Source organism: Carassius gibelio, chromosome A14 (assembly GCF_023724105.1).
Source record: "Carassius gibelio isolate Cgi1373 ecotype wild population from Czech Republic chromosome A14, carGib1.2-hapl.c, whole genome shotgun sequence".
Taxonomy (NCBI): domain Eukaryota; kingdom Metazoa; phylum Chordata; class Actinopteri; order Cypriniformes; family Cyprinidae; genus Carassius; species Carassius gibelio.
In genome coordinates, this window is record NC_068384.1 from 2,990,399 (window position 1) to 3,015,491 (window position 25,093).

At 39.6% G+C, this 25,093-nt stretch overlaps 3 protein-coding genes and 2 non-coding genes across 10 annotated transcripts in view; 1 reads left to right on the plus strand and 4 right to left on the minus strand.

Moving 5' to 3' along the window:
* The window catches only part of LOC128027256 (integrator complex subunit 6), a 25,534-nt gene extending 13,758 nt beyond the window's left edge, over window positions 1-11,776 (minus strand). The window contains exons 1-4 of one of the 2 annotated variants that reach the window (XM_052614670.1): window positions 11,650-11,708; window positions 9,093-9,178; window positions 8,899-8,976; window positions 257-406 (exon numbers count right to left, since the gene is read on the minus strand). In XM_052614670.1, the coding sequence (XP_052470630.1) occupies window positions 257-406; window positions 8,899-8,976; window positions 9,093-9,178; window positions 11,650-11,704 (369 nt within the window). In that variant the 5' untranslated portion in view covers window positions 11,705-11,708. Of the gene's footprint in view, window positions 1-256; window positions 407-8,898; window positions 8,977-9,092; window positions 9,179-11,649 lie in introns of both variants that reach the window. The other variant, XM_052614671.1, reaches the window with a different exon arrangement.
* LOC128027259 (motile sperm domain-containing protein 1) lies at window positions 11,600-16,530 on the plus strand. 2 transcript variants are annotated; one of them, XM_052614674.1, is made up of 6 exons: window positions 11,600-11,764; window positions 13,683-13,960; window positions 14,043-14,118; window positions 14,208-14,440; window positions 15,795-15,956; window positions 16,043-16,530. In XM_052614674.1, exons 2-6 carry the CDS (start codon window positions 13,807-13,809, stop codon window positions 16,072-16,074), a joined length of 657 nt encoding a protein of 218 aa, XP_052470634.1. In that variant the 5' UTR covers window positions 11,600-11,764; window positions 13,683-13,806; the 3' UTR covers window positions 16,075-16,530. The 2 variants fall into 2 exon arrangements, with proteins under 2 accessions (XP_052470634.1, XP_052470633.1); XM_052614673.1 differs by having other exon boundaries at window positions 11,635-11,779.
* An 878-nt stretch (window positions 16,531-17,408) lies between these two features.
* LOC128027261 (P2R1A-PPP2R2A-interacting phosphatase regulator 1) lies at window positions 17,409-24,860 on the minus strand. 4 transcript variants are annotated; one of them, XM_052614678.1, is made up of 10 exons: window positions 23,960-24,860; window positions 22,595-22,670; window positions 22,466-22,519; window positions 22,175-22,218; window positions 21,869-21,923; window positions 21,097-21,201; window positions 20,924-21,009; window positions 20,745-20,806; window positions 20,566-20,662; window positions 17,409-19,210 (listed from the first exon to the last, which is right to left on the minus strand). In XM_052614678.1, exons 1-10 carry the CDS (start codon window positions 24,055-24,057, stop codon window positions 19,072-19,074), a joined length of 816 nt encoding a protein of 271 aa, XP_052470638.1. In that variant the 5' UTR covers window positions 24,058-24,860; the 3' UTR covers window positions 17,409-19,071. The 4 variants fall into 4 exon arrangements, with proteins under 4 accessions (XP_052470638.1, XP_052470636.1, XP_052470639.1 ...); XM_052614676.1 differs by having other exon boundaries at window positions 17,409-19,213; window positions 20,745-20,809; XM_052614679.1 differs by having other exon boundaries at window positions 17,409-19,213; window positions 23,960-24,859.
* Window positions 21,282-21,438, minus strand: LOC128028154 (small nucleolar RNA U109). The gene has a single exon (XR_008187137.1). It is a non-coding gene; the product is annotated as a small nucleolar RNA U109 (small nucleolar RNA).
* Window positions 23,061-23,198, minus strand: LOC128028153 (small nucleolar RNA U109). The gene has a single exon (XR_008187136.1). It is a non-coding gene; the product is annotated as a small nucleolar RNA U109 (small nucleolar RNA).
* Window positions 24,861-25,093: the final 233 nt, after the last annotated feature.

Sequence of the window (25,093 nt, forward strand, 5' to 3'; positions counted from 1 at the left end):
CTTTGAGTTTTCTGCAAATATATATTTCCGCTACGTATATATATACATATAACATATTTGTTTTCTTTAAGGATGTAACAAAACATTAGAATAGGTCGAATTTGTATTGACTGATCTGAATATGCGGCAGATGTGTGTATCTCTAAGTCTATGGTGGTTTGTATTCATGTTATGCGAGGACATATTTCTGATGATTCTGCAATTCTACTGGATTAAGATGGTTTTGACTCTGAATGCCGGAGGGAGATATTCTTACCTGACCATAGTTGTCGATGCCAGAGACGAGTCTGTTGAGATTGAGCAGGTCGAAGGCGGCGCGGAGAGCGTGACCCAGTGAAGTCAGTCCAGATGCCTGCAGGTTCTTCAGCTCGCTCATGAATGTGGCATGATTCTCTTTCCAACCCGCCTACCATATACAGGAAATACACACACAGATGATGTAAAAACCATTCAAACATTGAGACAGCGAACTTTATACAATGGACCCGCTACCATTCAAAAGTCTTTAATGTTTATGAAAGAAGAATCTTATGCACACAGAGCATTTATTTGATCAAAAATACAGTAAAGAGGTAATGTAGACGGCAAAGTAGGGTGGAAGTAAAGTCTGATAATAAAGCCGATTGAAAAGCATCTGAATGAGCATGTATCTTCACTTGCACATTCGTATGTTTGCGCGTAGGCAGAAGCAGTACAGATTTGCAATGTAAGATTTGTTTTACTATCTTTAAAAGACATTATGTGTTGGTTAGTGTGTGTCTGTCCCTGACCCAGATTACCCATCCCAGCACAAGAATACAGTCATTACTTTAGTGCTCGCTCAAAACAAACACACAAAAAAACAACAACATAAAGAGTTCCGATTCTGAGAAAAGAACAAAGGTTAATAGTTCACTGAATCTGCTTTTACAAAATGATTCCTGCTTACTCAGCGCGGATAAATCAACACATTACATAAACACGCATACATTGAAAAGAGAAGACTTCACAGGTCAGGTCCCGAGCTTCACGTGTATGTATGTGTGTGTGTGTGTGTGTGTGTGTATAGATTTGTGTATTGGGAAGCATTACAGAACAAAGCAGGCAAAGATTTGTCAGTAGGGGCAGTGTGCGTCTCTATCCATGAGCAGAACAAAAAAAGAAACCATTCAAGCAGAAGCTCTCCTAACCGGAACTCAATAATTCAAGCAACAGAGTAATTCTATTTTTTTTTCCCCATCCGTCTTTCTTTCCCTCTGCATTAACAATTTATTGGCTCTGAAGAAGTGTGACTGCAATCAGACTCTCCTTTAATCACACGCTTGTCCAGCGAGGCAGAAGAAGATGGGACAGAATAAGGAATGTGAACACTGAATAAGCCAGGAAAAAGGATAATACCTTAATCATAGCTTTAACAGAGGAAATGTAAACTCAATCCTTTTTTTAAAGAATGAAAACCCGATGGAGGAAAGAACAAACATTGTAATCCACAAACGGGTTAATGTCACAAAAGCATATCCAGACCATATTTCACTCCAAAGTAAAAAAAATAAAAAAAAGTAATTATATTTTACATAAAGGAAATAAAGCATAGTCTTTTTACTTTATGATATTATTTATCAACTTTCTCATTGCTGTAATATACTAGATTAGACTAGACTTCTGCAATTTGTATTACTGGATGTTTACTAATTTTTAATGTGATTTCCAATTTTCATTTCAAGCTCCTTTTAGGCACAAGTAAGCACACCTAAGTTTTCACATTAGTGCAATGTATCAAATTATGCAATATGCAATGTATTTCTCATTAGATTTGATGTATTTATATTTGAATAAATAAAGCCACTTCATCAAATACTGCCATGATGCATAAATACTTTGGAGTACTTCAGTACTTCTGCTTTTTAATGTAGATAATACATTATTATTTTTTATGTTTTAATGTAGATAATACATTATTATTTTTTATGCTTTACAGTGATAAAACATTAGGTGTCATGATTCTGCCCTCGTGTCCTTGATTTTTCCTAGTCTTGAGGCAGGATCATGACAGACCCGTGTTTTGTGTACAAGCGCATGGCCTTGTCTTTGGGCCATGTGCTTGTGTTGTCTCGTTCCCTTGCCCCGCCCCCCTTGTTATCCTAGTCGTGTCGTGATTGTTCTATCTGTAACACCTGTCGTGTCTTAATTGTTCCCCCTATTTAGATCTCCTAGTGTGCTCTGTCCTGCGTCGGTTCATTGTGTTTCTCAGATGTGTTCTACTTATGTGATCGTGTGTGAGATTGTGCTGTACCCTCTGAAGTCCTTGTATTACCGTGAGTGTTTGTAGTTAGTGTCAAGAGTTTGTTTGTCTTATCAATCCTGCCCTGTTAAGTTGTTTAGTTCCTGCCCTAGCTGTTGTTTTCCCCCTCGTGGGTTTTGTTTTCCCCTTTTTGTAATAAACCCTTTGTTTGAGAATCCCTGTCTGCACCTGAGTTCCTCCCTTACCAAGAACCTGACAGAATGAACCGACCACCAAGGAACTCAGCAGACAGGAGGCAATGCTGGATGGCATCAGCCAGCCAGCGAGATTGTTTTGAGGGCTCTCGCCTTGTGGTGTTCCGGGGGACCAGGGGAGGTCGTTCCGGAGTGAGCGGGCGAGAGGAGGAGCCCCAGAGGTCCCCACCTACCCAGCTGCCGGCGATCCCGGAGGGTCGTGTCCTGGCCGTGGCAACCCTGGGGGGTCAGGCAAGCCCCTCCCAGAGTCCTGAGGTGCCCTCCTCAGCCAGCAGTCTCCCCATGAAACGAGGGAGACGGTTTTCATGGGAGTCGGCTTCAGAGTCTTCGGCGTCCGAGTCTGCCCTGTCCGAGACCAAACTCCCCCAACCCGCCTCTGACCCAGCTGTAGCCTCTGCACCGCGCCCGAGGAGGAAGAGGAAGAAGAAGGGGCCTGCCGGTCCTGTGACCCTGTCTCCTCCCGAGCCAGCAGCGGTGAGCGTGCCTGAGCCAGCAGCGGTGAGCGCTGGCGTGCCCGTGCCAGCAGCGGAGAGAGCTGGCGTGCCCGTGCCAGCAGTGGTGAGCGCTGGCGTGCCCGTGCCAGCAGCGGAGAGAGCTAGCGTGCCCGTGCCAGCAGCGGAGAGAGCTGGCGTGCCCGTGCCAGCAGCGGAGAGAGCTGGCGTGCCCGAGCCAGCAGCGGTGAGCGTGCCCGAGCCAGCAGCGGTGGGCGTGCCCGAGCCAGCAGCGGTGAGCGTGCCCGAGCCAGCAACAGTGAGCGTGCCCGAGCCGGCAAAGAAGAGAGCTGCAGTCGTGAGAGCGGAGGAGAGAGCCGCGGCCGACTCTGCAGCAAAGACTCTTGTACAGTCGGTCTCATCCCATAAGGAGCTGCCTATTATCCTAGCTGCTAAAGCTTTTTCTGATTATTTGTCCCGTCTTGTCCAAATTTTAGAAGTCCCCGTCAGTCCTGTTTTGTCCCCTGACCCTGTCCCCAGAAGTCCTAAGTGTCCAGCCGTTGTCTCCCCGTGTCCTGTTGATGTGGCCCCGTGTCCTGTTGATGTGGCCCCGTGTCCTGTTGATGTGGCCCCGTGTCCCGTTGATGTGCCCCCGTGTCCAGTAGATGTTGTATCCCCGTGTCCTGTCGTCTCCCCGTGCCCTGTAGATGTTGTCTCCCCGTGCCCTGTAGATGTTGTGTCCCCGTGCCCTGTAGATGTTGTGTCCCCGTGCCCTGTAGATGTAGTCGCCCCTCGTCCTGTTGATGTAGTCGCCCCTCGTCCTGTTGATGTAGTCGCCCCTCGTCCTGTTGATGTTGCCCCGCGTCCTGTGTCTGCTCCTGTCAGTTATCCCGAGAACCCTCCCCGCCCCTCACCACCCAGACCTGCCCGTACCCCCCGTCGTCAGCCTTCGTCCTGTCCTCCTAGGATTCCTACCCCACCCACCCGCCCTGGTCTGTCCCCCATGAACTTTGTGGTCCCGCCCCCTCCCCTTCCCTGTTTGTTTTTTTTGATTTGTCACCCCAACCCTGCCGTTGTGTACTCATGTTTGCCTTTGTTGTTATTTGTCATGTCCTGTTGGTTTGTGTCTGTGTCCCAGTCTGTCATGTCAGTCGTGTCCCGTATTTGATGTTCCCTTGAGGAGCGTCTGGAAGCCGCTCCTTAAGGGAGGGGTTCTGTCATGATTCTGCCCTCGTGTCCTTGATTTTTCCTAGTCTTGAGGCAGGATCATGACAGACCCGTGTTTTGTGTACAAGCGCATGGCCTTGTCTTTGGGCCATGTGCTTGTGTTGTCTCGTTCCCTTGCCCCGCCCCCCTTGTTATCCTAGTCGTGTCGTGATTGTTCTATCTGTAACACCTGTCGTGTCTTAATTGTTCCCCCTATTTAGATCTCCTAGTGTGCTCTGTCCTGCGTCGGTTCATTGTGTTTCTCAGATGTGTTCTACTTATGTGATCGTGTGTGAGATTGTGCTGTACCCTCTGAAGTCCTTGTATTACCGTGAGTGTTTGTAGTTAGTGTCAAGAGTTTGTTTGTCTTATCAATCCTGCCCTGTTAAGTTGTTTAGTTCCTGCCCTAGCTGTTGTTTTCCCCCTCGTGGGTTTTGTTTTCCCCTTTTTGTAATAAACCCTTTGTTTGAGAATCCCTGTCTGCACCTGAGTTCCTCCCTTACCAAGAACCTGACATTAGGAGGAAATGTGCTTAATTGTCATGAAAATAATGAAAATAATGTGTGAAATATGAACCAGGTATCATCTAAACAGGAGATTAGCCCATATATCCCCCCCAGAGCAAGATGGAGAAAGCAGTAAAGTTAGATAAACATAAAGCTGTTATTTAGTTACAGAGAGTATGTAATGTGTTTTCTGTTTTCAGAATTAGCGCACCAAAAAACCTGGCACTGTATTTCCTCGCCAAATGCAGGACAGGTGGCAAGACAAACGAACAGTTTTACATAAACTGACAGATAAGGACTTGTTCCCTGTTAAGCTCCTGGTCTGAGGAAAGCGGCAGTCATATAAACACAGCTCTTGTGATTGCTGGAGGAATCATCACAGCAGAAAAGGCATGTGACGACCCGGGGTGGATTCACACGGGTTAAGCGACTGCCCTCATGGCCTGAGTATTATTCCGGGATCAGGTTGCCTTGTCCCTGGTTTTAATCTCTACTACCGCCTAAAGGTTGAGCTGATCATAGATAATCATTGAGCTCGGTTACACACATCCACCCAGTTTTGCAGGAGGGACACGTCTGCGGTCTGCAGGGTGGTGCTTGTCATGTGTGATGATAAAGGCCGGGAAGGAACTAAAGTTGTCACTCTAATAATGGAATGAGAGCTGGTTAACCAGCCAAAGCGCTGATCAGAGGGACCATGTTGGTGGGTGGAGTCAGTGTAACAGCCAACAAAGTGGGCTATTTGCACTAAGCATAAATAGTTTAAGCACTCTCAAAAAACAAAACAAAAAAAACTATCACTATAATCAATGAAGCTGTATACACTGTAAATTAATCTCTTACATTGTACGTGCATCTGCACTTTAATGAGAGAATTTGGCAGAATTCAGTCAGTGAACGCGAGCGCACTCAAAACTGATGAGTTTCATCGATGACTCATCTGAATGCCTCTGATTGGCCATTGCATTCTTAAGGTCAACAGAATTGGGTGTGATTGGTTAAAATGCACAACACTGTAAAAACATATAAATTGGAATACGGTGCAAGATGAGCAGATCTTAATTTGATGCCACAATCAACACTGTGTTCATTTTCAGTTCATTAGCAACAGAAGTAATAGACTTAATTTGTTTGAGCAGGGGCATTTTTATTTAGTGGCATTTTGCCCCAAGTCCCTATGGCCACAGTCTTACCCTATGTTTAATGCATCAAAAAGTACAAAGAAAGCATAGTAAATTTAGTTCATATTCACTAAGCGATTTAATTCAAGATTTATTTTAGGCTTTTAATCACATTGATTGACAGACATGCATAGCGCCCATCAAATATGTAAACGTATGCTTGCTTGATGCTCGAGAAACAGTGAGGGTTCAATGTTTTGGTTGTGTGGACTTTCAAACTGATGGACAAAACTGATGAGAATTATTTTTTTTAAATATCTTCATTTGTGTTCCAAAGATGAACAGAAGCTTGGAATCTACGCTCGTGCTATATTTCATTAAAATAAATGCAGCTCGAGTTGATATTTTGTTATGTAACACAATGACATTCATAAAGTGTCCAAATGTTAGATGGGGTAATGTAAAAATAGTATAGTTCAAAGTATAATGTAATATGAAGGTGTTTGCATTGTTTGTCCCAAACAAAAACAACGTTTTCCGGAGCATCACGGCATAAACCACAAATGCAGTTGCATGCAGTTTTCTTTTCTCCTTTATTAACCAACAACAGACTTTACAACAAAACAAATCCATTTCCATCTCTAACCTTTTGCTTCAATGATAAGCAATCTCAGCAGTAATCGATTAAGAAAATTGCAAAGGGTAAAAACTGTGTCAACTTCAGAAAATAGGCAAGACTAAGAATAATGTTCTGCTTGGCCAGGGCTCAGACAACAAGAGAGGCACACAAACAGGAAAGAGAGCTTTGTGAGGACTGGAGGATCACTGGAACTCTTCACTTTTTAGCTGCTGAAAATCTCATGAATAATTGACAGGAAATAAAAAAGGAACTTTGTCAGATACAAGTCAAGAACTGGGTTAGTCTGGTCACTGCTTGGCTATTATAGTATTTTTCTGAACAGGAGGAACAAGCTGGCCACGAATAGCTCAGAGAGGGCTAAGAGCTTATGTAAGAGGGCAGTTATAACATCTCATAACAACATCTCATAAAACATAGTAAGTTAACAATTCCAAGTATTTGCCACATGCACATTCACAATCCCATCAAGTAAATGGCTAAAACATGCCATATGGCTCCTATGAATCATTCATTAGTACCCGCTATAAGCAGGAAATTTAGTACTTTGAGTTAAGTGTCAGTTGGAAGTCAGTCTCAGATTATCTTGGATAAACTGGAACAGGGTGGGAAAACTACATGACAAGCTGTGGAGTAAGAACCCCCCCCCCCCCCCCCCCCCCAAGAGAGTAACTGGCTACCTGCCAGATAGTCCATACTAATGAACTGCTAAAGCACAGAGCTACTCTTATTGTCAATGTCAAGCCACAAACAAAGAAGACGGGAACCCAGGCAGCACTATACGTCACATGCACATGTCAGTAAGTGCAGTCCTTGATTCAACTCCAGGCTGGGAAAAAAGATGGATGATACTTTGAAATTAGTCTGTGCACAGTGACCACATAGCCACAATTCCCATATCCAATATAATGGCACATCAAGAGAACTGGCACAGCAGTTTATAAACAGATGACGAAGATGATTGTGCGTCTACAAACTGATTAAGAATTCTGTTTATTTGCTTATTTTTACATGGAACTGTAACAATGACTACATATATATGTTCTTTTTACAACATTTTTAAACATTTAATGAGATATATATCCATTTATATGTCATTTTATTTGTCAAAATGCCGATTGGTTGAATCTGTTGAATCAAATATAAATGTGTTCTTGATTCAATTCATAAATCAAAAGTATATAGTCATTGCAGTAATTATAAACTGAAAGATTAAATAATGTTTTAATAATAATAATAATAATAGTTTTATTATAACAGTTTATTAAATAATAATAATAATTTAATTATATATATATATATATATATATATATATATATATATATATATAGGGTATAAGGTTTTTCAAACAATGTTGCAACAAGGTAAGTTCTGGTCAGGTCTGTTTTCCATACAGGAAAATGCAGGGTGATCACTGGCAGTCGAGACTGTTGAGTTCAGTTGCAATATTGCTTAATATCCGTAAATATTGTCGACTTGATTGCACAGATACTATTTAAACTGAACTGAGCTGAATGATGACGTCACTGAAATCAGTGATGAACTACCTTTCACTGAAAACTGAGTTTTTACTAATGTCATTTTTTATTATTGACACACTGTTCTCCTATTAAAAGTATTCTTGCTGTCTTTACCCCAAACTGAAAAAATCTGAATGCTGTCACAAATGAAAACAGCAAAATGCCTCCTAATTTCTGTACTAGATATTTGGATTTGTACCGGAAGCACTTACAGTATTTCCTAGCCATCAGTGTTCCAGATTACACGCTTGCTATCTGTTGAGCAAAATGGTCTCATGGGAGGAAATAGCATGAAGTCACTCTGGTTCATGCCTTATATGCAATCTCTGGCTGTAAAGGTGACCAATTAGTAATTATGCTTGCATTGGTATATCTTATGTTTGAGTAAACTTTAAACATTGAGTGGCCTAATGTAACAGGCACGAGGTGCAGAGCATACTTAATCACCTTTCACCTGCTTAGTGTTTGGGAATATGAATGGGAGGGAGGTGATTGTACTAGGAGTGGAGAGGGAAGGAAGCTGATGCTTGTTTTCAAGGGCAACTCACAAGCGTCTTCCTCTCTCAAAGCAAACCTGAAAAAGCATCTCCTCGTTTGCTTATTGAGGGCTGTTGCACAAATCAAATCGTGTTGATTTGTTCAGGCTACAGTGGCCAATGAGAATGCGAGGGGAGGGCACGCGACGGAGGGCAGGCTGCTTGTCCAATCCGGACCGAGTTGGCCCGTGCACACATCACGCGCTACGTCACAGTGGATAATAAATCTCTCCGCCTCCATCTCAGCGCTCGAGAGCTTTCCCAACACAAAAGCAAAATGTCCGCCATGTTCAGAGGTTGCACTGCTCCGGGTCTGCGGATATTTTATAAAAATTAGCCGTTTTCGTTACCGGGAGGCCGCCCGACCCGATGCTACGAACCAGAGGGACAGTAGAGTCTCATTGTCAGCAAAACAAAATCTCCGCTTTAACCACATATAAGCACAATTTAGTAGTATTTATTTACCTTTACGCCGTATGGTGGATCATCGAATGTAACTAGCATGTACCTGTCGCCTCTACTAGCCGGATCTCGGGCACGCAGCTGTTAAAGAAAACGAAACAATAAACATTCATTTGAACCGATCCTGTCATAGGGATCCTTAACTCCAACAAGGTACAACAGTAAGCTGAAAAAGTCGGGGTAAAATTATGCTTTACCTTCATAAAGATCTCAACCGCGCCTTTAGCAATGTCCAGATACGTCGTACCCAAATAAGTGCGCTGATTCATAGAAGCGGACGTGTCTATCAGAAAAAGTAAAATAGGCATTTTGAAATGTATAGATATACCTCTAGATGTTTGCTAGAATATCTACAATCGGCATATGAGCTATCTTGCGGCCCTGGGCATGCATATATGTGTGTATATATTTTGTTATAATCAGACCCCCCCAAAAGAGGGTCGTACTGCCACCCTTTGCAGCCGCCTGATTCTCTATCTGTCTTTTCTGAGCAGTGCTGGGCTCGCGCTGTTAGAGAACTTCTCTTCCGAACAGACCGAAACGCCTTCGCCCCGCCGCTGCTACGCCATTGGCTGAGCCGAGCCACGAAGCCACGCCCACTCTCATATAAATAAGCAATGAGGTCGTGGAATTTCTCAGTTCTCCGCGCTCGCTTGAACGGACGGAGGTCGAGGGAGAGGACATGGGGATAATGTTTAAAACCAATTCTGCTTTTATTAGTTGGAATGGTTGCATTTATTATTTATATTGTATGTTACACTTATTTTATAAGTTGTCAGGGTACATTTATAACCTATAAAAATCCAATATAGTGTCATTTAAAGGGCGACCCCCTCCTCGTCTGATCCTGTAACTGTCTTGGTGGGGGTGGGGAGTAGCTTCGGTGATTTTTAAAATAATTATGCCTCCCTCTGACCATGCGGAAATTCATCCTCGTCCGCTTTCCCCTCCTCTTGTTTATCTCCTTCGAGAGACTAGAGTATTAGACAAGCGCCATGTTAATACAAAAAGAAACCGTAACAGAAGCGAGAGGAAAAGGAGTTTCGTCGCTAGCTCCTCCTCGCGCTCCTCGCTTTCCCTGAAACCTCGCGCCACATGCCCTTTGATTTTTTTTTTGATCGTCAGAAAGGGATGTACCTGCTAGGCAGTCCTATTCGCCACAATCCCACACACTGAACGCGCTGCCATAAATGCACAGACATTTGATATATTTACCCTGCACGAAAGCTTGCTCATATAACTTAGATAATACTTACAAGGTGTTTTAATATCCGCAGGGAATAGCAAATGAACGAGTGCCGATGATACAGTACCCTTTATTATAATCGTTCAGTCGCATTTTTACATAACTACATCTCAATAGCCTGCTCAGATGATCGAGGCTGCGTGAGAAACGTGTCACTGGATACCTATCCCAAACATAAGACCCCCATATTGTAGAGCATATTCGACTGTCTTTTGAATATAGATAGATGTTACCTGGTTCATAACAAAGCATACATTTTAAAAGTGTAACCGCCAGTGTTGTTCATTCATGAACTAGTGTATGCGTGTCCCCTTTATATGAAGGTCGTCATTTTGTTCTTCCCGTTTTCCTTTTTATGTAATCGTTTTTTAATGCAAATTTTTTTTTCAAATTTGCTCATTGTGCAAATGTATGCAAGCGGTGACAAATGTTTTGATTATGGGTTTGCCCTAAAAAGGCGGTGGTGGATAGTTGATGTCTGAATTGAATAAACTAAACAGTCAACATACGTGCTGTATCACTGATAAACACACACACACACACACAAGTGAATTATTTTTAGTGGTTACCTGTGCTTTTATTAGCTAGCATTTTTAAGAAAACTATTTTTGTGTGAACGAAATCCTTGCTTTGAGTGTTGCTGTCAAACCTTAAAAGGACAGTTCACCTAAAAATACAAATTCTGTTAGGCCTATACAAAAGACATGACAGTCACCATTCATTTTAAACTGCAAAAATGATGCAATGACAGTGAATGGTGACTGAGTCGTTCAGCCCTCGTAACATTCAGCTCAGTGTCTCTTTCAATGAAGAAATAAAGCCACACAGGTTTAGGCAAAAAAGGCAAGTGATGCTAGAATTTTTATTTTAGGCTGAACTGTCTTAAGACTCTCACGGTGGTCAACCCAAACTGGAGTTGAGATTCGAAGATATAAAACGATTTTACTCTTCCAGAGAAGAAATAAATCCACTCACGTTTAGTCAAGGACAAAGGCGGGTAATTCTATAATTTTTCTTTTAGGGTGAACTGTCACTTTAAGACTTTTTCACGATGGGTAAACAATCACTCAAACTGTAGTTAAGATTTGAAGATATAAAACGATTTCCAGTGAAGAAATAAAGCCACTCAGGTTTAGGCAACGACAAAGGCAAGTGATGCTAGAATTTTTATTTTAGGGTGAACTGTTACTTTAAGACGTTTCACAAGGGGTAAGCCGTCAACCCAAAATGTAGTTAAGATTTGAAGATATAAAACGATTTTACTCTTCCATTGAAGAAATAAAGTGAAGAAATAAAGCCACTCAGGTTTAGGCAACGACAAAGGCAAGTGATGCTAGAATTTTATTTTAGGGTGAACTGTCACTTTAAGACTTTTCACGACGGGTAAACGGTCACCCAAACTGTAAAGATTTGGAGATACAAAACGAAATACAGACATCATTAATCTTTTGAAATCATTTCCAGAGAGAAATACTATAAATAACAGAAAGTGCATTTGCTAAACTCACGTGACGTCATAGAAGACGTTGGCAGAACTCCTGAAGCCCTCCAGTATCCCAGCATTCAACGCGCCGACAAAGAGAAAGGAAACGGGGTGGGATTTGGAATAAATATCGTTAAAAGGTAAACGGGAGCGAGGTAAACAAATGTTTTTCAATTGTTTTACCTTATTCTTTAAATACCGACATTGTTTAACGCGATTTTAAACGGTTTGTTGTCTCGATTTCATCATATTGTTATGCTAAAATAATTATAAGGTAACCATAGCATCAATGCATCTACATCCAGTGAACAAAACAGAACACTGTGTCTTCTGAATACTTTAACCAGTAACAAAACTTGCAAACGTAATGTCTTATTAAGTGACTAGTTACTATGGAAAACTGAAATGACAGCGTTTGTTAATCATTTTTCAAGCGGGTAACGTTAGCGTTAACGTTACTGACATCTTTCTTGAATTTAGTTTAACATTAGACAAGCAGATAATTACGGACTATTGACATCACACGATTTGTATTCGCAAATCGACGTTTTATATATGTATAGGTTTCATAATACATGAATGTTACATATTTCTCTGTTAACTGTCTGCAAAACACTATAGACTTTAATAGGTCAAAAGAGGACACTTACACGGGGTTTCGTATTTTTAGCCGACTATTTTTCTTAAATGCCTGTTGGGTGTATTTATCTGACATTCGTAAGACTCAGTTAAACTCCTCTCTAGATTGATATAGACAGTCATCCTCGTCTATGCCAGCTGTCATGCTGTGTCATCGACCTCACTAGTATGATTTTGTTTATTAGCTTTAGCTCGTGTTGCGAAATGCTTGAGTTTCAGACGAATTCATTAAACATGGTCACATGACTAGCCACGTGTAGGCTGGAGCTTGTTTTTGTACAGAGATCTTGGACATCATCCATTAGTCATAATTTCACTGACACCATTATCAGTTTATATTAACACGGGTCTTGCCGTTTCCTTTGGCTTTCGTTTTATTTACCTTTTAATCAATATCAACAGCAGAATTATAGTTTAATATAAGTTTTTTACGTAAACAACAGCTTTTCAGTTCATGCTTGTGTTTAATTCACTTTTCTGAAGCATCCCTTGATTTGGAAGCATCCCAAAAATAGGTCTGGGAGACCTTGTTATTTAGATTTATTCATGTAATGTGTAACTTATTTCAACATCGTGTTACAGTAGTTCTCAGCTGCTTTTTTTTTTTTTTTTTTTTTTTTTTTACAGATTTAGTCAAGTTGCCCAGCACTGTACACATAGTTTATTGTACAAAATTTACTTTAAATCAAAAAAAGATTTACTAATATTACTATATAGGCACGACAATATGGCATACAGTATGATATAATAATTAACAATTATAAATAAGACACACTGAATAGGATAATTTATAATTTTTGTTTCTAAATGGTTATATATTTTGCATTTCAATTCATGCATATGTATACTTCACTTTTCTCAAGCATTTTTAATTTGTGTTTTGCTCCGTTTAATAATTCTGAATGGATCTGTATTTTTATACAGTCTGGTTAAGGTGACTAGTATAGTGGTCTGTTTAGTATTGCAACTTGACTTGTAGTTATTTATGTATAGAAAATGCTTTAAATACACATTACCCTTTTGAAGTTATTTTAATATGCATATAATATAATAATAAACATTTATTTTTATCATCAATGTTAGACATTCTTATGGATTTTCTGATTAATACAAATTAAAATAAAAAAAAAAGAAAAAGAAATCAGAAGTCTTTAAATGAATCAAAAGTCACAATAGGGCATCCTTGCACAATAAAATAATTAGTTGCTTTAAATAAAATCTTAGTGACCCCAAACGTTGGAACATATTTACACAGAGTGACTTAATATGGGTAAATATGGGTTTTTGTGTATTTTTGATTACTCTGTTTTTATTATCATGAGTAGCTTTGTCTTTTCTGTTAAAACCTATTATTTGTATTCCTGCATCCTGCATCCTGTTGTCTGTCATGATGAAATGGCCCCGTTTCTGTCATTTCAGAGGTGAACGTCATGCTGCCAAAGAGCGGAACTGGCTGCGTTTAGAACTGGATCTCTTCATAGTTTCGGCCTAGAGCCGGAGTGGGAATACGATAAGGAGAAGGACGTGAGCTCAGCTGAAGCCAATGCAGCAGCAGATCCGGCAGCCTGGTCTAGTGGAGGGAAGCCTTCCAGTGTTTGTGTTCCCCACCGAGCTGCTGTTCTACGCAGATGAGCAGGCGACACATAAGCAGGTGCTTACGCTCTACAACCCTTATGAGTTTGCTCTTAAATTCAAAGGTGAGTCATACATTTACCCATGAGAAGCCTTCTTAGAGTGCTGTAGCGGTCCTTTCTTTCTTATTGTTTGTTGTTTCATCAGTTTTGTGTACAGCACCAAACAAGTACGCCGTGGTGGATGCCACTGGTGCTGTTAAACCACAATGTTGTGTGGACATGTAAGTTTCCAGGTCTTGCACTTGAAATATTTTAAGCAGAAACATTACATTTTGATTTGCTTCAACCTTTTGTTTCTTGTAATTTTCAGCGTGATCCGCCATAGGGACGTGCGGGCCTGTCATTACGGGGTGATTGATAAGTTCCGGCTGCAGGTGTCTGAGCAGAGTCAGAGGAAGGCTTTGGGCAGGAAGGAAGTGATGGCTACTCTGCTGCCCTCGGCCGCTCAGGAGCAGCCCCAGGTCCGGCCCCAGGAAGAGGAGCACAGGATGAAGGAGCAGCTCACCGACAGAGTTTTCTTTGAGCAGACTGCATTCCAGACAGGTGCATTTTAAAGTCAGCATGCATTTATGACCTTAAGGTATAGCTCACCCAAAAATTCAAATTTTATGTTTACCTGCTTACCTCTGGGGCATCCAAGATGTAGGTGACAATGGGTTTCATTTGGTTATGTTTGTATATGTTTTTTTGCTTGTTTTATTGTATGTTTTAGCCATGATTCCCATCCACTTGCATTATAAGAGTGATAGACTGCAACGGTTTGACTTAAAAATCTCAGTGTGTGTTCTATTGAAGAAACAAAGTCATAATCATCTTGGATGCCCTGGAGGTTAGCAAAGAAACATCAAATTTTATTTTTTGGGTGAACTATCCCTAATACACATTCTTGGTTCATACTGTGTTTGATTCATAGGCACTTGTATTTCCAAAGCAAAAAAGCTGGTAATCTTTATTCAAAAAGAGTTATGGCTTTCTCCATCTTTTTTACCCTTTCCATCTTGTTTTAGTTAGAAATGTGTCACAATACAGTAGTACAGTGTAAATAATTCTGAGGAAAAAAGCACACACACACACACACACACACACACACACATATATATATATATATATATATATATATATATATATGTATATGTGTGTGTATAAATAATTGTCATCTTATATATTTATTGATGTTGTTATATTTATATATTTATTGGTGTTACATATTACTTAAAATGTATAAATTCTTAACATATAAAAAAATTTCTTCAAAAAGTACATTTGAATTTTATTATTATTTTTTTTTATTTCTTTACAAATTGAAATTTAGCAATGTATTTTGTTTTAATATTTGCTGAGAAGAAATTCTATTTTGTTTTATTAATATTAAATGGTTCGTTTTTACTATTTTAAATGTTTTCTTGACAAAAATAAAAAAAAATCTTTCTTTTTTCTTAGTTTTTTTCCCCACAAAATTTTATATTGACTGGATATCATATTTATATTTTTTGTATTTAATGTAAAGTTATATTTACAATTTCTTCTGTTTATAATACATTAGTTCCATTTTTTTTCACAAATTGAAATTTTGCCATGTACCTTTTTAATAGTTACAAGTCATACTTCTGTTTGTTTTTTTTTTTTACTAAAGTTTTTTTTCCAAAACAATTTTCATAAACATTTGTTTCACAAACATAAAATTTGCAACAAGCTTGAAGCTATAATACTGCTGTTATACAACTCATAAATTCATAAAAATACTTTTGCTTGAAAATAATGGCATACAGTGAAAAACTGTAGGAAAGCTGTTGCTGTTAACTTCTTTACCCACTGGGTGGAGTGAGAGAGCTGTATTATTTTTATTGTTTGGCTTTCATTTTAAACCCATCTGCTTCTTCCTGTTCTGTTTGCACAGAGAGCCGTGCAGTGTCTGGGGGCCCCAGCCTCCTCACTGTCCTTTTAGGCCTGGTGTGTATGGCGGCCCTTATGCTCCCAACCCTGGGAGAGCAGGAATCCACAGTGCCTGTCTACCTCCACTTAAGTGTCAACAAGAAACTTGTAGCTGCATATGTTTTAGGTGAGTTGCAAAAAATAAAAACGCACAATATTCAAAATACTAATTGTCTTCTGCACTTTATCATGGATCTTTCCTGTGTCACACAGGTCTTCTCACAATTGTTATTCTGCGCACTTGAAGTGCTCTTGGAAACAATCTTGCTGAAAGGAACTAAGATGATAAAGAGGGGAGATATGGACATTAACACAGCCAGGAGGGTTGTGAGGATGAGGGGAAGCACGTTTGAGAAACTCCCTATAAACAGGAACTAACTTCTTAAATGGACATCAGAAACTAAGACACAATGAAGACAGATCCATGGGTGAGGGGAAGGGAGCGTCTGTGTTTACAGGCTGAACATTGACAGAGCTTGGCATTGAATCTGGCTGACTATGGTGGGTGGGGGGTGTAGAGGAACATGAATGCGTTAAATGTGTTATTATACGTCATATCAAGTGTCTCTGGCGTTTTGTTGCTTCTCTCAAGACTGAAAATGGCTTTTTTTTTGTTCCGATGTTTGTCTACTGCTTAAATCTTGTGCACGGTCATCTCTACAGATGCCACATCAAATAAAGAAAATTGATTGTTAAAAGCATTTCCTAGAAACTGTTTTATGTTCAAAAGTATTGGTAGAAACATTAGTTTCTGAATCATAGTTCAACTGGATTAGGAAGCAATATGTAATTGTTTAGAAATAATAGTTTAGAAAACTTCTTGTCCTTCAACTTATTTAATGTAACATTTGGAAAATGTAGAGGAAACAGAATTAGATACTCTGTAAGCTGGCAGTACTGCAACAGTTTTACTCAGCTTGTTTTAAATAAAAAATATAATTTCAGTTATAACAGATTAAAGAACAAGTTTGAATATAATTGGCTCTATCCACTCTGTATTAGAAACTCTTTCCTAACTAGTTGCTATCTGACTCGATGTAAAATAAGGCATGCGTTTAGGTTATTTTGCATTTCTATTCATCAGAGGAGCACACCCCTTTTCAACACGGATTCTTGAGCAGCAAATCAGCATTTTAGATCGATTTCTGAAGCATCAAGTGAGACTGACCGGAGTAATGACTCCTTAAAGAAAATTCAGCTTTGCCATCACAGTAATAAATTATGTTCAAACTACATTTAAATAGTAAACGGTTGTGTTCAATTCAATTGTTATAATCTTTGATTACTATTACTTTATCAAATAATATTACTTTATCAAATAAATGGAGTCTAACTGAGCATAAGAGACTTTCATAAATATTTAAAATAGTTAATTATTCATTCACAAATTTAATTTGTGGAAATTAATCTAAGTCCGTTAAAGTGGTCCATGTTAAGTAGGAAGTTTGATTATGGATGTAAATGAAGTGCACTGATACAAGAAAGACCATAGAGTACATTTTAAGATAATTGTTTTTGAAGACAATAACCACACTGACTCCAGCAAAGAAGTCTGGTATCACAAGACAAGGCAACAAAATAGCTGGACAAATAATTTATTTCTGACATCTGGAAGTGTCCGATATGATGGGAACAACGTTTGTCCAGAGAGAGCGGAGCACAACTATACGCTCTCATGACAGCACTCAGTCCTCCTCAACAGAGTTCACGTGCACAGGCTTTAAAAGAACTGTACGAGTCGACAAGACAGAGTAAAATCATTAAATAAAGAATCAGACACGTCCACAGAAAAAAATAAAAAAAATAAACACTTCACCCATCACTACAGGACAGAATCTGGATCTACATGACCCACGTACTGGATTTTTGTTTGCAAAGACATTCAGAAAAAGAGACAAACTGTGGTGCGTCACTTTTCTTACGTGAAAAACTTTCACTTTTTCAATTGACTTATATAAAAAAAAAAAAAACGGATTATACAATCAGTTTCTTCCACAGAAAAAAATGAATTTATGATATATCATATGCAACTTCTTTAAATGAAATTTAGAAAACGATTTACAAAAGAAAGCACTATTTCCTAAAGTACCTACAATTAGTTGTACATTTCTCTTCTATACAAATTCAATGGCACACCGTTTCAGTAGATTACATTTTAAAATTTTAACTCCACAAATAACCGTTTTGATGGGAGGATTTCATTCCTTTGCACTTGTCTGGTTCTCACATTTTAAACTGCCAAATGTGTCACTGTTAACAGCCTCCGAAAAACACCACTGAAAATCCTTTTTACTCTGTAGAGCGCATTCTGCTCCAAATCCTTCCTGAATAACAAAAACAGGGCAAAGTCTCTGTGCGAGAGGTAAAAACATACAATGGGCATCATTCATCGGAGCACGGATGTTTTGCTCCGTTCTCTTAAAGCTGTGAAAATGACAACACGGCTATACGCACGTCTTTCGGTTGACAAACATCAACATAGGCAGTTTAGTTTCTCTGTAGTGTTCAAATTGAGGATTTAGTGGTTACCAACAGCTGCAATAATAAATCCCATCTGCTGTAGTGGTGTATCGCAACCATGAAATGTCATACTAACAGAGGATGAAGTGCCAAGCTCTGAAAACACCTTCCTCCACCTACATGAAAATAAAGAAAAAGGCCATTCCTGAAAAACTGAAATGAAATTCAGCCTCTGTAAAGTGCAGTTGCACTGCTAATAAAACCCCGGAAGAGGCAGCTGTCAGTTTGCCGGTTGAGCTCTTTACCTCTGCACGCATCTTATGTACATACTTACAATTAAAAGCAAAAAATAAGTTAAATTCTCACACACACACACACACACACAATACCGGTTGGCAAGCTGAGATTGTAAATCAAAGAACGTGCCTGTAGTTGTTCTCCCGTTTTTACAACCGTTTTCTTTTCAAAGCGTTATCAAAAAAATAAGGGAACCAAAACAAAACTTAATCCAAGAGCCTCTTCCGTGACACTGTTCACTTTGATTCAGATCCATACACCATGTTTTACATCTATTTATAGCAGCTGATGCAAAAAACATCCACAGTCTCTCCATCCCCTTAGGGTCTGTCCCACACGGAATACTCTCACCTCGCTTTGAATGTAACATAACGGGACAATTCAGGGGAAAAAAACTAAAGCCATGTTGGGATAAGAGTCAAATGAGTGGGAAAGGGCCTGAGAAGCGGCCCAGTCTTCCTCCGATTTCCTTGATGCTCAGCGGATCACTTAGGGGAGAGGTCCTGAAGGGGCGTGAGGGAAGAGTTACTGGAGGAAGGAGACACTCCTTCCATCTTGGCAGGAGAGTCTGAGGAGGAGCCCACGCTGCTGAGACTCCCATCCAGAAGATCTGGAGGAGACACACTGCTGGAGAGACACAGAGAGAGAGAGAGAGAGGGGCAGAATGTTACCAACAGCTGGAATACATTCATAACTAAAATAAATGAGTTCGCCATTCATTTCTGTCCCAACAGTTGTGTGTAAAGTTTTAGCCAAAAAAAGACAATATTCTCTAGAATTTCTGAAAGTAATTTTAGAAACAATGGGGTTAATATCTATATTCCAGTATATGACACTTGATATGAAATTTAATTTCACTTTTCAATATTCTACAAAGTAATATGCTACTAAACACAATAGTATATAAATAATAGGCATATAAATAATTGTAAGTCAACAACATGGAGCCATACTATTTTAAAGTATTAAGAAAATAATGCTTCAAACTTTCTCATGTAGTGAATAAAATAAATAATGAAACAAAATGACAGTAGACAATATTCTCTTTTTTCCTGCCATTTAATAACTGACAGTAGACATTGTTGCCATAATGGAATCTCTAACTTCGCTACATTATCTTATATCCACATTTGAGAAAAAAAAAAAAAAAAATGCCACAAAACAAAGGGCATTAAAATAACTTTTAATACTGAATTTTCTTTTGATCAGTCTAAATATTTTCTTAGCAACTGAGACCCTTATTATTATTATTTATTATTATTATACTCATTAAATAAATATTACTATTGTTATATAAATTCCAGCAAAAAACTAAAAAGGTATATTTTGCTTTACAGTAGTAAAATTACAATACTTATGTCTTTACGTTCAATAGATAGCCGTCTTTTATCCTGGAAAAGTAAAATCGTGGATAGTCCATGCAGACATAAAAACTGACATGTATGCTGATCCACCTGATGATACTAAAAAAAGGTTGAGTCACACAGACAGTGTGTGGATTGTTATATAACACTGACAGAAGTATACTTTGGGCTTAACAGAGAACAGTCACTCTGAAGATGCTGAAAACACTGGCTCATGAGCTGCAAAGCACTATGAAATACATGCAACACAATGGACAATATACTTCTTTAATAACACTGCATGTGGTGTGTCAACTCGCTGTCAGAGAGAAGAGAGAGTGAAAGTGTGCAGCTTGTATCGATACTGCAAGAAATCAAAGTTTCAAATATACAAATGAACTGATATACACAAGTCAACATTTGAAGTGGATCAAAGCCTCTCATCAAAGCTGTCCTAAAACAAAATTGATGATTTTGAACTTTTACAATCCGCTTCAAATGCTGACTACTGTATGCCATTGTTGCTGCTGTTTTTGGACAACACTAGTCATAGTATATATCCCAAAAAATAGTACACATACACTTCTGATATAACATACTCAAAATTAAAATTCTAAGTCCACTGTGAAAACTCACCAGGTGTTAAGTTCAGGCAAGTGAGACACCTCTGTGGACAGCATGTTGGTGGTTCCCTGAAAGAGTCTCTTGGGCTGGCTTTCCGTCTCCATTTCACCTGAGAAGTCACCAAAATATTTTATTTAGGCATCCCAGCTGTAACAACATCGCAAAAGAAAGTGTCATGATCGATACCTTACATTTGCGTTTGAGAGGGCCCAGGATACCAGGCCTGATGCAGTTGATCGGGCTCTGACTCCTCCTGCTGGGCAAACTTTTGATGAGTGATACCAGCTACTCAGCTTAAGATCCTACACTATTATGTCTGATGACGACAGAAAACACTCTTGCTGTGGCGGGATGCCCGAACAGAACTTACCTGAAGCGACGTGTCGGGCTGGGAACAGGGCTGGGCGTCAGACCGTTACTGGTCACCAGGATTTGAAGAGACGGAGAGAAACACTGCTGCTCATTGAAGAGAGAGAAGTCAGTCGAAGCATTAAGCCTTAAAAAACAACAGTACAGCAAGTTATTTAAGAAAGGAAGAGATACCTTCTTTCCGATCCCTCTGGTGGGCGAAGGAGCAGGAGACACAGGCACAAAATCAATCCGCTTTGGAGATGACGATGATGAAGATTTCTCAACATCATTATCACTCTACAGTCAAGCACAACCATATAAAGCATTACCCAATATGACAGAATTATTACCACTAGTTAACCACTTGATTACCAATGCAGTGTCGGAGTGTTATACTACCAATCCAGTCTGCTCTTGAGAGACTGGTGGCCCTGTTGACTCCAGGAGCTTTTTTTCTAGCATGCTTCCATTTTCTCTTCCACAATCCCATCAATAGGGGAAGAGGAAGTGTAGCAACAGAGCTACTGCATGCATCATGTTATCTGAGTGAGAACATTGCCTCTACTTTTACACACAATAATAATTGTGAAGCTTCGGTTTAAAAACCTCAATTATGCATTGTGCAATAAAAATAGTATACACATGGTTTAAAAGTTTGGGTCATTAAGTTAAATACTTTTATTTAGTAAGGAATGACACACAGATTTGTATTAAAAGTGATAGTAAAGATACTTGAAAGATTCTTGAAAAGAATGCAAAAGTATTCTGAAAAAACTGATATATTTTTCTTGAGCAGCATATCGGAATGATTTCTGAAGGATCATGTGACACTGAAGACTGGAGTAATGATGCTGAAAATTCTGCTTTGCATCACAGGAATAAATATTTTAAAATGCATTCAAATAGAAAAGGTTATTTTAAACTAATAAATCAATATCAGTTTTTTTTTTAACCAGGCTCTTACCAGACTAAGACTCTCCTCCCAAGACTGGCTCATCTGCATGGCTGCCTGCACCTCTCTAGATCAATTGACATTATGGGGGGAAATAAATACAGACAGGAAAAAAAAATTATAGATGTGTCACTAAACACCGACATTATTCCTTTCCACCAATTGCTAGAGTCGGGCAGTCTAACAGAAGCCCTCATTCCAGTGTGCACTGTGCATGTCGATTATTGTTATGAAAACTGGAAACAGACAAAACCTGCTGTCAGCTACTGATAAATGAGAAACCAATACCCTGGGGGTTCAGCAGATGTGAGCTCTTACCTTTCATGAGCAGTTTCACGATTCATCACATCAACACCCTCTTCCTGGAAATAAACAAACACAAAGAATGCTCATATGAGCGAATATCAGAATTAACTTGAAGTATATATGCCATGTTGCAATACTACAAACCAGTCTGAATCTGAAAAACAGGTGGTTTGTGAAAACACCAAAATGTAATTTCAAGCACACACTCCCATAAGCATGTTTTTATAGGAGTAGTGAGTCATGCTAAGATCTCAGACTAAGAAATAAGTCATATTTCAATGTAAACTGATGCAAACTTTGTACCTGTTTGATCCTCTGCAGTCTTGTGCTAGGAACACGTACTGGCGAAGATGGAACCTAAAAATGCATTAAAAATGTCTTTAAAAAAGCCAACTGTCACATTAATAATGCATTCTGCAACTCTTTACATACCACACTGGGTCGAACAACAGTAGTACTGTTTCTTCTGCTGCGGAGAACCTCTCTCTGGAACACCTGTGAAGCATCACTGAAGAAAGAAAAGACCAACATCAGAGTGTACTAAAAACTATTCAGTTCAACTTTAAAGTCATGATAAAACTGTATAAGCAGAAACGGGTAATTTCTTCTACATTGTGACATATCCGGGAGTAACAGATTGTGAAAAAAACAAAAGTAGGGTGGGGATTTGGTTCTATTCTAAGATGTGGGTTTATACGAAAAAATATTTGGAGAAGTCCTACGTGCATCATCACCAGAGACAAGTCCGGCGTTTCACCCGAAGGTCTAGTTATGACACTTTAATTAAACATTATGAGGTCAAAGCATGATTTACAAATGTTAACCTGTACAAATTAGTCACATTAAGATTTAAAACATGCATTTAAAGTGAATATTGGCTTTTAAACCATTGCAATCCTAATGTGCGAGTTTTATACTACCAACACAGTCTGTTCTTGAGAGACTGGTGGCCCTGATGACTCGAAGCATGTTATTCTAGCATGGCTTCATGTCTCTACTCTCTATGAGTGAGAGAGTAACCACAACAGCCATGCATGGTGTCTTGGTAAGCGATCCAGCATTTTTAGACATTAAAGGTGTGTAGGAGCTCACCATCAAGGCTGGGAACATGATGCCCCAAAAATGTATGCATCCCTGTTTATAACAGTTTAACAGTTTATAACCAAAACATTGCTGAAAATTTACTCAACCTCTAGAGATTGTTTCTGCATCTGAACAGAATTGGAGAAATTTACATCAATTGCTCACCAATGGATCTTATCTAATGAATAAGTACCATCATAAACAAATAGGTAAAAACATCTTAATTATGGATTTATTCGAGAGAAAAAAAAGCTGGATATATTGTGATGTTTTTATCAGCTGTTTGGACTCATTCTGACGGCACCCATTCACTGCAGAGGATCCATCGCTGAGCAAGTGATATAATGCTACATTTCTCCAAATCTGTTCTGATGGAGATGCAAACTTATCTACATCTCGGGTGGCCTGAGGGTGAGAACATCATTAGCAAAATTTCATTTTTAGGGGGAGAAGAAATAATATTTAAGATGAAATCTGTGATTTCCAGGTGGTTCAAGATGGTAAACCAGCTACCAGGTTCCCAAAACTAGCTTGACCACTTTAAACTGGTATGGCCAGTTTGGACCAATTAGAAACCAATCAGCTACCAGCTTTGGCTGGATCTTTCAGCATGGTCAAGTAGGCAGCTCACCAGATTCAAAGACACGTCCAATAATATATCAACATAATACATTTACTGGTCTAAACATCTCAGCATATGCTATTAGTAGTCACCTCAGGCCGTTTATCATGGGTTCGCTGTTAGATCGTCTCAAGTGTCCATCGAGTGACGACGGGATGTCCAGATCCAGCTCCATCTTCTCTTGTGACATGATTCCTTGATTGTTTACTGTCCTTAGAATTATGCCGCATAAAAACCACGCAGGTAGCAAAGCTACATCGTTGAAAGACACAAAACCGATCAATGTCACGGTTCACAATGTGCTCATGTTGCAGACCGGGGCTTCGGTTGTTGTTGTTTAGGGTCAATGTATGTCTCGATCACAGCCCAAACAAATGATCCGTAGGTTTCTGCAAACCAACATTCTGCTTGGTCAAGCTGCACCGCGTATCTTTCTATAAAATTCTCCACTTTCTGTTCCAATCGTGTAGATCCAGCGACTGGTTAGCTGTGAGCTAATATGTGAAAGGGGTTTGGCCCATGCACACCAATCCTGTGCTGTTAGCTTAGCTTAGGCGCACAGCACCTAAAACTGAGCAGCTCTGGCCAGATAACTACAATTCTAAGATTGCATGTGGAAAGGATTCATGAAAGGCCCCAATTCAGAGCATGAAAATCGAGGATTAAACCGTGAGCGCAATAATAACAAAAGCTGAAGGCACAACGATGTTCAGCTGGCCATCATCATGTTGCTAACTAGCTTGATTTTCGTAATGAGTTGTTGGGCAAACGCATGTAAATCACTAGTCAAACGCGCGACTCCTCTTCGACATCGTCTGTTTGCCAGTTTGGCGTGTCAGTATCTAGTTGAATGAGTTTGTAACTTAGTTGCGTCAATCATAGGTAAGAATCTATTTTATCTATTTTCTGGACACCGCAGCGTACCCACACAGCACAGCCAAGAGTCCCTCCCCTTCTCTGCCTACCGGACTGACTGACAGCATCGGGAACCAATCAGAAACGCGATGGACGCCGGCGAGCCTTCTTGAACAGCAAACGATCGGGGAAATAGCCAATGGAATCACACTTCCTGGAGACGTTTCCTAAGCACGTCCCTGCGCACGCCGTTCAACACATGCGCATTCTCTTTGTTGCTTTGGAAAAAGCCAAATTTTAAATCTTTTTAAAATTGAGAGATACTTTAAAACTTGTGACATACGTACACCGCAGCTAACATTATCAATAGG